General features: G+C 39.2%; 2 protein-coding genes across 4 annotated transcripts in view; one reads left to right on the forward strand and one right to left on the reverse strand.

Moving 5' to 3' along the window:
• The first annotated feature begins 5501 nt into the window (after positions 1-5501).
• tecrl2a (trans-2,3-enoyl-CoA reductase-like 2a) lies at positions 5502-15385 on the forward strand. The gene is made up of 13 exons (XM_085286505.1): positions 5502-5675; positions 8646-8696; positions 8877-8928; positions 9472-9516; positions 12809-12912; positions 13002-13117; positions 13294-13399; positions 13749-13821; positions 13906-13949; positions 14020-14077; positions 14195-14283; positions 14383-14428; positions 14568-15385. Exons 1-13 carry the CDS (start codon positions 5652-5654, stop codon positions 14693-14695), a joined length of 936 nt encoding a protein of 311 aa, XP_085142631.1. The 5' UTR covers positions 5502-5651; the 3' UTR covers positions 14696-15385.
• Positions 12023-16520, reverse strand: part of abca4a (ATP-binding cassette, sub-family A (ABC1), member 4a) — a 36367-nt gene continuing 31869 nt past the window's right edge. For all 3 annotated transcript variants that reach the window (XM_085286504.1, XM_085286503.1, XM_085286502.1), the window contains one exon: positions 12023-16501. In XM_085286504.1, the coding sequence (XP_085142630.1) occupies positions 16382-16501 (120 nt within the window). In that variant the 3' untranslated portion in view covers positions 12023-16381. The remainder of the gene's footprint in view (positions 16502-16520) is intronic.

Raw genomic sequence — 16520 nt, forward strand, 5'->3', positions numbered from 1 at the left:
TTGGTGTTTGTGGCAAACTGAACTCTTTCAGTAGTGTGTCACAGAGAGAGGGGGAAAATTTAAAGCCAGCAAAATGAGTGTTAAGGATCCAGTAGTAACTACTTGACACCTTAAGGTTAATAATAGTCGTGTGCGCACACAGCCAGCAACACAAACCAAAAGCATAACTCCTCTGAGAAGTGACAAACAAAACAACATGATCTCCAAAAATCTCATGCAAGCAGAGGAAAAACAGGAGCCCAGGGCTCCTCTACTGTATACAGGCTGCCATAGAACTTTCATAATAGCTGCCAGTGCAGCTGACTGCTTTACCATCTGTCTGGACAATGAAGATGACGTTACTTGAGTAAAACTAATGAAAACAATGATGTGTGAGGCTGCAGTGACACATTGTAATATGTTGACTGATTACTCGGGATATCTTCCGCAGCAGTGGTAATATCTTTTCCCTGTAGCACTGACAAGGCAACAAAAAGCAGCAGTGACATCCCTCCTTACGAGCGCCTCATATCTGCAGTTTATGTGGTGAAACATTTACTTCATCTTTGCTGCGATGCAGGCATCAGCGTTGTTAACAACAGACATTGTTGCAGGCTTGATTGTCAACACATTGAAGACTTACAGAGTTAGGGTTAGCAAAAAATTACGTGTTTGTGCATGAAAGTGATGGAGCAACTTCTATGAGAAAAGCTCCTTTTTTTACTTGCAGTGGGGAAAGTGTGATTAATATAATCATTAGTACTAACAGATGCAAAAGATCACACGTTTTATCAAGGCTAAAACCCCTTTACCTTCATAGTCTCTCAGTGTCAGGTCAAATTAGCTTGTTAGCTAGCTTGTTAGTATTCTACACTTTTTAGCTAACACTTTCAAGCTAACTACTTGAAACTTCATATTTATCACCAATATGTTTTGTAGGCTGAACAAAAATCAATCAAGCTGAGATTGTGTTGTAGTGAATGACATACCTGAGAGACTGGAGTGTGCCATTTTCCACACAAATGGATTTTGATGAAGGTCATTTCACAGAATTCTCGTTATTTCTTTTTAACAAGTCATTAGTTTTTCTAAAAATAAATAAATAAATTAAAGGGTTGTTTTTGCCTTGGAAATTAGTGCACCCAGTCACTTGTGTTCTCTCAGTTTACTTGAGTCTTTGCTAATGGAAAAAAATCAAAGTAATTTTTTTCCACTGTGCTGCAGAAACAGCTCTGGGTAAAGCATACCCAAAACTAAACGATTAATTCTTCATGATTTTCTATTCTACTTCAAATTCAAACTCATTTGATAGAAATAAAACACAGAGCATAGCTCATAACTTCAGCTCAACTCCTTCATTTACCTCAGAATTACTAGTCGTCAACTCGACCACCATATGCTCTTAACTCACATATCATTTATATTAATAAAGAAATACTGAGTGCTATAAAATTGGAAAATGTATTCTTTTAAAAAAGGTTTAATGGTAAAAGTTTAGCTGACTGTCTTTTATACTCTACAGGTTTAATTTTAAAGTTGACAAACTTCATATAACTCGCTGGAAGTTAAATGTAATTAGTCTGTATTTTTTTTTAAGTTTTATAAGATTTACTTCCACCTCCAGCAGAACTTCTCTTCTCAGACATCAAGAGGAACAATAGGTTGGCTGAGTAGTCTCCCATATGAGTTAGATTCCTCAACACAGACCGGAATCTAAGAAAGACGATCAAACAGAGACACATGAAAGAAGGTGGTTTAAGAATTTAAGAGATCCTGGCTTCATTCAAAAACTGATTCTGCAGGATACCTGTACTACCCAGTGGTAGGCCACTATCTCCCCCTATTGGAGATACACCGGTTTCACTGGAGAACAAGATCAAATAATGTGCAGCAGACCTTAATAAACTAATATATTGCCTTTAAACTGTAGATTAGTTTATAGATTACAATTTGCAGCAGCCACACTGAAGTGTGAAGAGGTGGTTGCAAGAGTGTATCTGCTATAGATTTAATAAATAAATGAATTTTAGCATGCATCAGTTTAAAGCAAAGTAAACCCCTATATATCAGACATGCCAGATGCTTATTTGAATTCCAGCCCATGCCTCAGTAACCCTTGAAGCACTAGCATAAGAGACTCTCATGAGAGCCAGGTGGGAGAAGTGCTGCAGGCCTCCAACCTTTCTCTAACACTAAATAGATGACTTCAGTTCAGGTAGGGGGCGGAGAACTGTTCCGAATAGTTAATGTTTCCCGCAAATATGTGGAAGTCTAAGAAGGGGTCCTCTGACTTTTTCTCTCGTCTGAAGTGTTTTGTTTTTATTCCGCTGTTACTTTGCAAAAAGGGACATGCGGTTCATGAGGATATTTCATGTATGAACCATGATGCAAAAACACCAAGATGGTATAACAGTTTTAGGTCTGCATTAAAGATTCATTATAATATTTCCTGCTAGAGGCATCAAGCACTAACATGCCAGGGTTAGGATATTAATAGTTTATCTCATGTACATTGAAAAAGAACCTCATGTACTAATTTAACACTACAATAAACAGTATTTTGATTGTTGTTAGGAAAAAGCAATAGAGAGAGACACTCTGGCTTATCAAATCTCTAAACGTCCAATATTATGCCTCAGATAAGCTTTCTCTTTTCAGCATTAAACGTCATAGACTTGGCGGTATGCATGTGCATGCACTGCGTGGACACACGATGTCTTCTTGCAGAGGGTCGCCGCCTCAGGTCTCGACAGAGAAAGTGAAGGAGACATCCTGCCAGCCACCATCACACCCCCTCACCCAGCAGTGAGCTGATTACATTTAGCTATAGCCTCTAGCTCATTTCCTACTAAACTCCACATCCCGACAAAAAAAAGAGCCCCAAACTACAATGAGCCGGAGCTCTCGGAGGTTAGAGGGTGACGCAGCCTGATGGAAAAATCAATAATGGCCCATGGGATCAGCAGGCGACAGGACCTGATGTAGACTTGGAATTTATTTTTTTAACATAGGAGTCAGCTACCATGAATAAGCTTTAAACAGCGAATCCGAAACTGCCCATTAAACTCCAAGATAAGCATATTACACTATAATTAAGTCACAACAAATTCTAATAATTTCCCCCTTTAGCGAATTGCAAAATACATGATCCCGAGCGCGTTTTTTATAAAGATAGATTATGTGTTTGCCTTGAAAGTATCTACCAAACTCTAACCTGTTAACTGGCCATCAGTTTAGCATCTAAAGTTTAATGTGTGGTCCAAAAACAGCTGGGGATTGTGGAGCATGCAGAACTAGATAAACAGCCACAGTAGGGTCACCAAGAAATACTGACCACACTGACCAGCAGAGGACAGTCTCATCCTACATGGTATAAGGAACTCAAAGTGGGAGTCTGTTCAATATAATTCCCTAAAACATTATTCCTCAAGTTGTCATGTGTTATTTTTCTAATAAGGTATCTACTACTGTACAAGTAGCACCTGGCACATATATTCAGCTTTACATGTTAGTGTGATACTTGACCTTGGTTAACCTTTTATTAACTGTAATTAGTATCAGTAGTTTGCAGTCAATCAGTGGGAACATTCCTGAAAAAAAGTGCTGGTGTATGTTTTTAAGTGATGAGCACATCAAATAAAATCAAACAGCACACCACTGCATAGACTGAATCCATCATTCCTTTGGAAGTTGCTCGAGCGTTCTTTAAAAAAATAATCTAAGACTATCGAGATAATTTAAGGAAAGTTGATGCCTGAAAAAAATCTTCCACTTTCTTTGATTAAGAAAGATTTTCATTCTAGATATTTGAAACTTTCAGTGAAGCACGGCATCAAGGAGAAAGCAAGAAGATGCAAACAGTGCTGATAGCTACTGAACCTTTATGTCCACGGATATAGGTATATGAGTTTTAATTTGACAACACTGATTGATTTTGGATCTGTGAAACAGCCTAGATTTATGATTAATATAGTTACAAAAAGTTAAATAACATATGTGACACGTGGTATTATCAAATTACAAAGGTTATTCATTTCTGTATACCTGCTCAGGGAGTAAGAGGCTGTACAAATACAAATACAGATACCAAGTCTTATACTGTACAGTGAATAATCATTTTGACTGAGGCCTTTAGAGTCTGGTTTAGCATCCAATAGCCTTTCAATCCCACAAACCAAATCCCCCTCAAGTATCACAACAACAGAAGTGAGGAGATGTTCTCAACTTGTTTTTTGTGTCTGAATCTACCTTTGAAGGGGACAACTGGAGAAAATGCTGAGTAAGTGCATGTGGAAAAACTACTAAAAAGAAAAGCAGGTTAGAAAAAAATAACTTACTAAGCAGGCAATGCAAACTCAAAATGTCTCACCAAGGCTGTGCAGGAGGGGTAAGTGAACCCAAAGACAGTCTGCATCTTTGGGCAAGATACTGTACTCCGAGTTGTCCCAATGACTGTTATTGTCCGTGTGAATGATAGACAAAGTGCTTAAGTGTAGAAAAAAGTTAGTATAGAAAAACACTATGGAAGCACCAGTCCATTCATTTATTATGGACCTCAGTTGTGTAAACGTAGCATATGTGTTGTGCATACAGCATATAGAGCCGCCTCAGGAGTGTGTGGACAATCAGCAGAAAAATATTCTGTGAAAACATCTTTTATCCTTGTAAAAATTTGTTGTTGCTATTGCGACAAACTTCTTTTAGTCATATTCAATTTGGATTCTTTTCATTGCAGGTGTTACCAGAAAGAATGTAACGCTTTATAAGAAACCATAAAGTAAAACCTCACAAAATATTCAGGTGGAGAGACCTTAGAATTCAAAGATACTTTTGGAAACAACAAAACACTTTCAAAGTGTTAAAGGTTTCACTCTGACAGGATTCAACTGTGAGGATGACTTCACGCTGAAGACAGTTTTTCACCAGAATGTGTGAACTACATGCACTCAATTAAAAGTGATTACAGTGTGACTCCATAATAATCTACTTTTGTCCTCTTCTTGTGGCACAGCTCAATATTGCATTTTAAGACTTACATTTAGATTAATGAAGTCTCAAATATCTCAAATGAACTGACATTTTTCATCAGTATTTCTTTTCACAAGGAGTTATAGTTATTTCTTGCTCTTCCATTTCTGCACTCTTAGCCACTGCAGCAGACCATTTTATCCACAGGAGAATTTCAAGTTTTGTGCCATCTTGTGTATTTTTGAAACACTACTGTTCTTGTGCATACTCCACTCCTTGAGCATCTCAGTTTCCAGTGGCCACATGAGCCAACACAGACTTATGAGCCAAGAGTGATCTCCAAAGATACTTTAACAAACAGGGAAAAAACAGAGTGAGAGACAGAGGGAGGTGGGGGGAGGAGGAAGTTGGAGAAAAGAAAATCAAGAGTAAGACCACGAGCAGGATCTCTACAGTGCCTCTAGTGATTCTGTGTTCCCAGCACTATCACGGATAAAGAGAGGAAGGGTGAGAGAGACAGAGAGGGAGAGCGTGGTGAAGACTCAGAAGAATAAGGGTCAGTACAGGGTTTGTCTTTGAAAGGAGAGGAGCAATTCCTGCATGTGTGAGAGGGATCTGTGCATGTGTTTTGTTTGCTCATACTAATAGTTAAGGCCATTCTTTCACCGTGTGCACAGAGGACATATCAAAAATAAGCCACCGCCATGAGCCGGACCACCTTCTTTGAGGTAAGCCAATGCACAGTTTTACTGCTACTTGAATAAATGACACGGGCAACTGCCACTTCCTGATAGAGTGAGTTACTGAAAGGCACTTGACCAAAGGACTCTACAGAGTGATAAGAGGTGCAGCCAAATTTGGGGAAAACTTAACAAGGCTGAAAAATTACATGTTGTTCTAAAGGGATCGGAAAGTTTATAAAGTCCAAGTTTATTGTCCAGATAAGCTCAAAGCTGGTGGTGTTTCTATGATTTTTCTGTAGCCTTCAGTTTTGGCTTAAGGGCCTGACAAGCTTTAATGAAGAAGCAGACAAGTAATTTGCTGTAAGTGCAGCAGGCCTATGAACTCGAGCTAATTACAACATGCTCTGGGAAGTGTGCCATGCTCTCAGAAGCTGTTATTGAAAAAACTGAGTCACAGTGGAAAATATGGAAATAGTTAAGCTTCCAGTCTTTACAGTAAGACAGCCAGAAAATCCACCTTCACACTGACTGGACAGTTTTAAAAATGGTACTGATCCTCTACTTCTGATATATAAGAAAAAAGGAGGTTTTGCAGGATGGAGGCACATTTGCCGTAATGTTTAACTTTCCTTTAACTTCAGGCTGCCATTAGATTGGCACTACAATATTTAAGAGAGTATCTTTACCTTGATGCCTTGGAGGCTTTTCAGACGTACTTCATCCTTCACTTAGGAAACGTCATTTTCAACTTCATGAAACAGCCATTTAAGTAGTGGACTGTAATTTGTGTCTATTTGTGTGTAGTGTACAGGGTCAGACACACGTGAAAAATTTAAGACAAACTAAGAGGTGAATTACTGTCCTTGACTGAAAGAGAAACTGTCTAGATAGTCTGTCTATCTTATAAAACTTAAAAAAATTAAAAGTATGTGAGGGTCATGCAGGACATTTATGAAGACAGCGAGATAGTGTCGAGGTGTGCGCTAGGAGTGACAGATGGGTTCAAAGTGAAACTGGCTCTGAGCCCCTTCTTGTTTGCACTGGTGATGGACAGGCTGACAGATGAGGTCAGGCAGGAGTCTGTGGACTGTGATGTCTGCCGGTCACATTTTGATCTGTAGTGAGATTGTGAGGCAGGTGGAAACGTGTCTGAAGAGGTGGAGGTATACACTGAAGAGATGAGGAATTAAAGTCAGTAGAAGCAAGACAGAATACATGTTTTTGAATGGGAGGAAGACAGCTCACAACAACAGTAGCCTTGAGGGGATTTGTTGAACTGGTGCTATATAAATAAAACTGAATTGAACTAAACTGAACAGTGAAGCTATGAAGAGTAGAGGTGGTGAAAGGTTAATGAGTTTAAATACCAGCCATCCAAAACAACAGACAGTGCACATGAGAGGTGAAGGAGACCGTGCAGGTGAGGTGGAGCGGGTGGTGACAAGTATGAGGAGTGATTTGTAGCAGAAGGATGGCAGCAAGAGTGAAAGGGAAGGTATAAAGATGCTGGTGAAACCTGTTATGATATATTGTTTGGAGATGGCAGCACTAATAAAAAGAAAGGAGGCCAAGTTGGAAGTGCCAGAGATGATTAGATTTGTGATTAGAAAGGAAAATATTAGCATGACAGCTCAGGCTGAGCGGTTTGGAAACAAAGTTAGAGAAGGACATGCAGAGGAGGGACAATGGATATACTTGACAAAGGGTGTTGAATATGGAGCTGCGAGGCAGGAGGAAAAGAGGAAGACCACAGGGATGAAGGAAGACATGCAGAGGGCTGGATGTAGCAGAGCAGATGGAGGAGGGTAGGGTGGAGATGAGCAGGTGTGGGGACCCCTAAAGGGAACAGCTAGAAGACGAAGAATATTATGGATGAGAGTTTTCTCCAGTTTTATCAGTTAGTTATATTAGTCCAAAGACAATATGTGTTTGTTTTTTTTAATTAAAAAGCTGGCAAGCTCAGTTTCTCATATTTTACCCAGCAAACATAAAATAAGTGTTTATTTAAACATTTACTTAAATTTCCCCTGCATCCCCAAGGCCTCTGCAAGCATGTGCATGTTCTGTACAACCTGTGCTGTCAGCACTGCCGCCCGCACAGGAGGACAGGAAATCCTAATGATCGGTTTTACAAAGCCATGGCACATCTGAGTGCACAGTGTGCAGCCCAACGACACCGTGATGCTCTTTACCAGCATGCTAATACATCAGCGTGTGCCACCAGAATGCAGCTGGGAAAGCTGGCAGATGGAAAGCAAAACAATCCCATCTCCCACGATGCGCTTTGCTGAGACATGAGCATGATTTGATTCCAGATCCCGCAAGCATCCTCACACATCGCAAAGAGTGAAAGGGTGAAATAATCATTTTATATGGAACACTGAGGTTTGCAGCTAAACTTTTTACTTAAACCTCTGTATGAATTAAATGTCCTATAAAACTTCATTCACTCTATCCAAAGAGGCTGATGGCTTTTATGTTGAGCTTTTCCTCATCCTCATTCCCTCTGTTGTGACTGTGCACTCAGCAAATCTTCAGATACCCATTAGCGGGTTATTACACTGTCCAGTAAAGGAACCTATTTAGCTAGGACAGCTCTGCTGAGCAGCACAGTATGGAGTGCTTTCAGAGCAAATTGTGGGCCCACCCACCCACCCTCCTTGCATATGCTATACATCACCGCTGACATGGTCTAATTAAGATGAAAACAAATGTGTGCAAGAAAGCATATCACTAAGGACAAATGGACACACTTTGCAGTAGGTATTTTAGGAGCAGACGTGACCACATTTTATTTGAGGCGTTTATATTTTATTCAAATTGTGTTTTTACAGTGATGATTACATGTGCAACAATGTCTACCTTGCAGCTGCAAGAAAGCAATACATAACTAAAAGTAGCAATAGAGTTTAATCTTGTGCTACTGTGATCAACAAAGCTGAAAAGAAATCTTAAATCTGGCTTTTACTCTGTGGGTTATATACATTATAAAGGTGCCTCATTTTCTTTCTTCAGGTGGAAGTTCTTGATGCCAAGACAAGGGAGCAGCTTTGTTTTCTAGACAAGGTATGCTGACATTTTAACACAATTCAAAGGCCCCCAGGATACGTCTTAAGTTTATAATTATGAATAAATAAGGACATGAAAATGACTTTTCAATCTCATTGACACAGTGCTTTGTATTTAGTGCTTGAGTCTGACATAAAGTTGAGTTTATACTGACTGTAAACTTTCTGTTGCATTAAGGTGGAGCCCCACTCGACAGTAGGAGACATAAAGAGCCTTTTTCACAAATCATGTGAGTGCCTATAATAGTAATGTAGCGCACAAATGAGCCTGTTTAGATTTGTTAGAAGCACATGTGGCTGTAATTTTGTTAGTCTTGCTGTTACCTAGAACCCTGTCAATAAATAGAACAAGACTTGAGTTATACTATAATTCAATAAAACACAGAAGATCAGTGCTCCTAGTTCTTTATTATCTTTCACTGCATGTTTACTGTAAACAAATCCTTCAACTTGTGGTTATTGGATAAAAAAACATTATTACACTATCTCTGAATGAAAAATCTTACAGTTCCTCCTATTAAATCTCTTCACCAGAGAGCTGTCCTTCTAAAAAACAATTTTTTATTTACTTCTCTGAAGCCCACAGTGCTTCTGTCATCAGCATGTGTCTGGTCAGAAACGTTACCAAATGTCTGCTGAGCCCAAGGCCATCGGCATCTATCAGAGTAGCAGAGCTCAACGTTATTCCATTGTGATCAATTATTTTTGGGCCAGCTATGTCCAACACTGCGACTGTGTTTGTGTGTGCATACGTGCTCGTTTGATCGGCACAGATCCTCACTGGTATCCAGCAAGACAGGCCCTGAAGCTTGATCCAAGTAAGTGGCTGTGTTGTAAATCTAGCATTTAGTGTGTGTGTGTGTGTGTGTGTGTGTGTGTGTGTGTGTGTGTGTGTGTGTGTGTGTGTGTGTGTGTGTGTGTGTGTGTGTTTTATAGCATTAAACACTACAGAAGGCAATGTGGCCCCAAAGTGTCAAGACTGGTTACTCAGTTCAAGTTTCAAACTGTCTAAAATATTTGGACATCATTACCCACAAGTACCCGTATAGATAAGTATGAGATCTCTTTTCGTCGTAAAGGCCAACATCTCTACAAATACTCTTGATTTTAGTTAAAACTCATTTATTCATAGATACGTCTGTATTGGTCTGTATCCATCACCTCAGGTACTGCTGTTTTGCAATGCTACACTTACAAAACTGGGGTGGGACTTAAATACTGTATGTCTAGCTCAGTACATTTGAATCAAGCTGTGAATTTGGGTTTTGCAATAAATCAACAAAAACTGGAACGTAGAAATGTTTGGTCTGAGATTGTGTTGTACTTTCCAGGCCATAAACTTTTAGATACACATGCAAAATTGGATGCCACAATAAAGTCAAAGCTTTAAACAAGAAGCACTGTGAGAGCACAAACATCTTCCAAAGAAGCTCACTCTGTGGGCGCTACTTACTTTTAAGGGAATAATTTTGTATATAATACTTTGGTTTCTTTGATTTTTTTTAAAAAATATATATTTAAGAAGTTTGTAGTGCAATAAAAATCAGATAAGGGAAGCATAGCAGATATTTACTTTATTTACAAGTATTGATTTGTAAATAACTGGACATGAATAACTCAAGCTTACTGTATAATATTATACTTTCATTAAAAATGTAACACATTTGGAGGTCAACTTGACAGATAGGCAGACTTGAAACGTAAAAGTGAGGTCAGAGGTCAAATGTGAATAATATTTAGATCCAAATTATAATGTGATAATTATAATGTGATATTTAGAATCCCCCACATTGATATGATGTTCTAAATGTTTTCAGTACAAACAAAGGCAAAAGCATTTTTTAAGGAAAAGGCATAAGTTCTATGGTTTTTTGTCACTTTCCTGACTAATTAGTCATTAAGTTGACCATGAAGACTTCAGATGACCTCATTGGATATAAGATACATTTTAGTGGATTGTTAATACGACCCCGCTCTACACCAGTAAAAAGTTTTATCACATTGTGACAAAGTGGCTAGGACTGAATTCATTTACCATTTGTTACTTGCATATATTGTTATTTTGTGTTCTGTTATCTAATCATAATGCTTTAATGTAAACACAGCGCATGTAACCTCACCTCTGCATACTATCCCGGGTCTGTTTGTGGTAGTATTGGTTATACTCATTACAGCAGTGCAAATGTTCTCAAAGCTAAATGTCACTTCATCATTAGTTGATTTGAATCTTTCATTTGTTTATGTAGTTTGGTTATACTTGTGTGTTCCTTTGTGCAGGTCCTATGTGTAAAACAGGTATGTGGGAGGGGGGAAATTAAGAACACTTAAAAGAAGCTTGAACAGTCTGCAGATGCCGTCTTCCTATCACTTTCCATGCTGCTTATGTTATGCTACCCCACACACATTAATTGAAACCTTTTTGAGCTATCATGTTTGCAGACAGAATCACACCCACATAATCACTACCAAAAACATCACCTCCATGGCAGAGAAGGTTTATGTTAGTATAGAAAGAAAAGTACGTGTGAGGAACACAGTTCCTAGTTACAGTTCTGAAAGTAAGCCTACACCTGACTTCTAAATGTATCTTTGGTGCTGTCAGTTCAGTATTTTCAGGTGTGCTCCTGACTTGATGGAGAGCTAAAGTCCATCAGAAAGAGGTCAGAGGTAAAAGGTTTGTGATAACCTACAGTTGGATGCATCCAGAATGCATCCAGAATGCATAAAGAGGATCACACATCTTCAGTCCCCAAAGCACTTTTGTAGTGTTGCTGACCACTCAAAGTGCTTTACACTACAAGCCACATTCAGTTTTTTCACACAGCACTTTATGCTGCGCTCTATGCTGTGCTCTTTCAGCCACACTTATGGCTAATTCAGATTCACCATTGAATCTAACCTGATGTAAATGAAATAAATACAAACTAAACCTCTGCAGGTGCACGCTGTCTAGTGTTTGTCAAGCAAAAAATTTGATTAATCAAACAGACTAATGCAGACAACTGATGATATCTGTTTGACCTGCTCCCCTGCTCCCCTCAGGCAGGAGGCTCCGGTCCATTCGCACCAGAACCTCTCGCCATAAGAACAGTTTCTTCCCCTCTGCTGTTGGACACATGAACAATAACCATATGACTGTCCCCGCCACTAACACATGACCCTACGCTGTGTCACTGCATCATTCCATGTTTGGCACTGATCACCACCTGCACTCATGTATATATCTTTCAACGTAGCACTCTTAATTCTTATTCTCATGTATATATCTCATGTATATCTCATGCACATATCTTTCTACGTAGCACTTTTAATTCTTATCCCTACTTTTATTTTTTCTTGTCTATTTAAGTGCTATTTATGACACTATGTTTGCACTGAAGCACCGCAGCAATTTCCTAATGTTGTAAACCTGCTCAACATTTGGCAATAAACCCCTTTCTGATTCTGATTCTGATTCTGATTCTGATATGCCACCTCCTAACCCTAAAAATATCCTTGGTTGAATATAGGATCATTTGCTATTGATAAAAGTTTATCCAATAAGTTCTGGCATATTTATCTTTACACCCATCCTGTACTTCAGTGAGCAGTGAACCATTAATACATTTCAGCGTGCTGCTTCCACTATGAAATCTTTTGTCCATTTCTCCTTTATTGTTTTAAAGACCATTTAATATGCATCACTGCTCCATCCATTTCAGCCCAAATTAAAGCTGTAAAGGCAAATACAGCCTAACCTGATGTATGATGTTGGAAGGCTTTAGTCTTGAATATCTGGGATCTACCTGGCTGCTAAGAATTAGACAAGAGAACTTTGGTTCAAATCTATTTGGGTCAGTTGCCCCTCAGGATATTCTAAAAATGCTGCCCAATTAGTATAGCAAATTATCTGTGGCCGTGCCCCCTGGAGCTTGCAGGTAGAGAGAACGTGTGCTGAAAACCTGAAACTCTGCACAGCGCTGCCTGTGTCACTATGAAGATTTCTGCTGTTTTGTCCATTTCTCAAGCCCACATTCTAGAGGCGATGATCTCTGTTGAATAGTAAAAATGTTTGTTGGTATTTTTCCAGATGGATTTGTTTGCCTAAAGGTTGTTTTTGTTCTTATACAGAGGGAAAATCACTCAGAGATGATGAAATCTTACAGAATCTACCAGTGGGAACCACTGCCACCATGTATTTCAAAGATCTTGGTCCACAATTAGGCTGGACTATGGTACGATTAATTCAACAGGCATATTGGCAGTTGTTTTTTTTAATCTGCGACACATTAAAAAAGAAAGTCATCTTTTCTTCTGTTTTCAGGTGTTTCTTGCAGAGTATATCGGGCCCCTTCTGAGCTACCTCCTCTTCTATTTTCGAATACCCTACATTTACTCAAACAGATATGCACTTAGTTCCAGCCCCCACCCTGTTGTCACGTACGTTGAAAATGAAATATCAACTACAGCACAAATTACGACAGGCCACGGCTAAATTAAAATTGTTCTATGATGAAAACATGCTATTCTAACTATTATATATACGTATACATGTACTATGCAAGAGAATGACCTGTTGCCAGAAGCCAGTCTTATCCCTCGGCTCTCTCTCTCAGACTGGCCTGCGTCTGTCATACCTTCCACTACACGAAGAGGCTGATAGAGACAATCTTTGTGCATCGCTTCTCACATGGGACCATGCCTCTCAGGACTATAGTCAAGGTGAGGTACGTCTAAAGTTAAAGAGGAGAGCCTCTGATAATAAGCTCCTCTCTTTCACAGTGTGTGGCCTCATTTTTACTGTCCTGCACCAGTTTTTGTTTTTTCATGTTTTAATGTTTATTTATAGCTACAAGCATGTAGCACGTACCACTGCCAGTTTCCAATGCCCATCCACACAAGGTCCTTGAATGCACTATAATTCATGAATGTCATAATAAAGCTAAACAAAGCTTCGTTTGGCAATGCAGAATACAACTTGCAGTCTCTACACAGTATCTTTGTGAGGACTGGAACTTCACTGATCATTTTCACATTAAGTATTTATGTATGTGCTCATTTCGTCTTTCAGAATTGTGCCTATTACTGGGGGTTTTCAGCATGGTTGGCTTACTATATCAACCACCCTCTCTATACGCCTCCATGTAAGTCAGTCCGAGTATGCCACATACAACATGTTTTTCTCCTGTATTTTCATCATATCAAAGCCAAACTGTCTTTCTCCACAGCATACGGAGAACTGCAAGTCAACTATGCACTAATTCTATTTGTGGTACGTATACTAATAATTACACATGGCATATCACATATACAGACTCCTGATTTGTTTATTTCTGCTCTAGATGTGTGAAATGGGCAACTTCTCCATTCACTTGACTCTGAATAAGCTCAGGGGAGATGGTGAGTCGCTGAGCTTTGTTAACATTCATGGATGAAGCAGGGTCACCCATCAATTCAAATACTGTAAAATGAAATTATACATATGTAATCCGTTCACTGGACGAATTATCTTTGCAGGACCCAAGGGTAGAAGATTTCCTATGCCAAATAAGAACCCCTTCACCTGGCTTTTCTTCTTTGTATCCTGCCCAAACTACACATACGAGGTAACACGCAGCATTCAGAACGGTTTATCTAGCATTACATTTTCATTCATGCTTGAGCATAATCTCACTTTCTGCTTGCACACTGGACATACACTGTAGGTTGGAGCTTGGGTGAGCTTTTCTATCATGACCCAGTGTCTGCCAGGTATGAGCTTCCTTTCACCTTTTGCTGTCACCAAGTGAGCATGTCCATAAATATAATCCATTGTGGAACTGTATGGTTGATGAGAAAGCCTGCATAGTCCTCTTGGTTATCCCCACATGTTGTATATTTTGTCTTTCAGTGGCATTTTACACATTACTGGGGTTTATTCAGATGACCATCTGGGCCAAAGGAAAGCACAGAGCCTACATCAGGGAATTCAAGGACTATCCCAGTCTCCGAGTGGCTATTATACCTCTGATTCTTTGATAAGGCTTAAAGCATGAACCTCATACAAAGAAACAAAGAAGTCTGCTGCTGCTGCTACTATGCAATTTTGTCTACAAATGAATGAGCCGAACTAGGAGGAAACAGAGCAATAATGTGGCTGTTTACGTGTTTAAGGCTTTAAAAAACATGCCGGAAACCTTTAAAGTCAGCAATAATAGCAGTGTTTAATATCAACAGAAGATTGGATTTCTTTCTCAGAGGTTGATTTAGCATTGTGATAAAACTCAGAGTTCTTCCTGTCATATTAGCTACGCTTTAACATTTGGATTTTCTATGTTTGATTCTTTCAGAATATTAAGGAGTGTTTGAGAAACCAGCGAGGAGTGCTGACTGCATATTGGTTTGTTAGCATACGTTGTTGCTTTTTATTACGAGATGAAAGTTTTCTAGTTACATGTAAGTGAAAGAAATTGAGCATCCTCATCCTCATCATAAAGTGCCTGCGGAAGCAAACGAAGAAATTTGAAATGTCACAGCATCCATTTAAGAGTGCGACATCACTTTTAAGCTCTCAGGAGGAACGCTGATAAAGCAGGTGTTTAATCATGCTAAAGTTAAGCCCTTCTAATGCTTATCTCAGATAGTTTTCTCCAGAGAAGTGCAAACTGTACTGACGTTAATGTACAGAGACTTTATCAGGTAGTCAGTGATAAGTGCTGCAGTTCTCAAGCCTATATTGCCTAATCTCAGGTTAAAACTGTTCTTTTTTTGGTTATAAAAGTGAATGCAAGGTCTGAATAAAGGTCCACATCTTAAAGAAAACGCACTTCATTATTTATTATACTCTGCCTCACAGAAACACGTCATCATCTTCTAATGACACTAGGTGCTGCAAACAAATCATGAGGACAAAGCGCAAAAATTAAAAATGAATGGCATGAAGAGATCATATTAATGAAATGTATTTAACAGCGCAAGAAGGATTTTGTAATGATTATGAGCTGTATTACACAGATCACCAATAAATCTCATGATGCTTCGAGTAATACTGCATCAATAAGGTGCTAAGCCTTTGCTTCTCTGAGCCCTTACTCCACATATCTAAAGAAGGCAGTGAAAGTGAATCTTGCTTGGCATCTGAAGCAAAAATATATATATAAACAATCTATGCTTTCTTTACACACCCTTTCTTTACAGGTTGTTTTTTTCATATTTCATCAGTTAAAGGCCTAAAAGGTGAGCAGAACGTGGAACAAATAGCAGGCAGGCACAGAAATGCTCCACATTTTCCAAAAAGTCAAAGCCCGCTAACATTGTTTACTGGAGAAGCAAAATCGAGCAGCATGCACTTTTGCCACGAGTGAAATCAGTTTAAGGGATCGACTTCTTCACAGGCTGCGCTGTGAGGTTAGAAGATGCAACAGATCGACTGCAACATTCAAAAGACTCCATCAAACGTGGATTTAAAACACAAAGGACTTCTTTTCCGCAAAAGTTGGAAACCAAAAGTTCATCCTCTGTTGGCATCCAAAAAATGATGCGCCTGTCACTGGTGTCTGTTGGGTTGGGAGGGATTTTTCTGCAGACTGTCTCAAATCAAAAGGTGGCCCCGATTATGCCGACTAGCTTTCAGTCCCCTCAAAGTACACACATCAATAGGACTTTGAACACTGGCTGCCAATGACATAAAAATGATCTCTTCCAGCTGAGCTCATTAAATTAAGTTCACCTCCCCAAAGACTTGATGGGTGTGGTATCAATATATAGCTGGGCTCCAGCAGCTTTTGGATGCAATACAATACTTTCATCCTCTCTTGACTGCTGCTTGGCAAAATTCACAAACACCTGCAGGGACAAAGAAACA

This window comes from Mchenga conophoros, linkage group LG9, assembly GCF_057382185.1.
Source record: "Mchenga conophoros isolate Kocher_MC1m ecotype Shallow Benthic linkage group LG9, M_conophoros_male_GT1.1, whole genome shotgun sequence".
Classification (NCBI taxonomy): Eukaryota; Metazoa; Chordata; class Actinopteri; order Cichliformes; family Cichlidae; genus Mchenga; species Mchenga conophoros.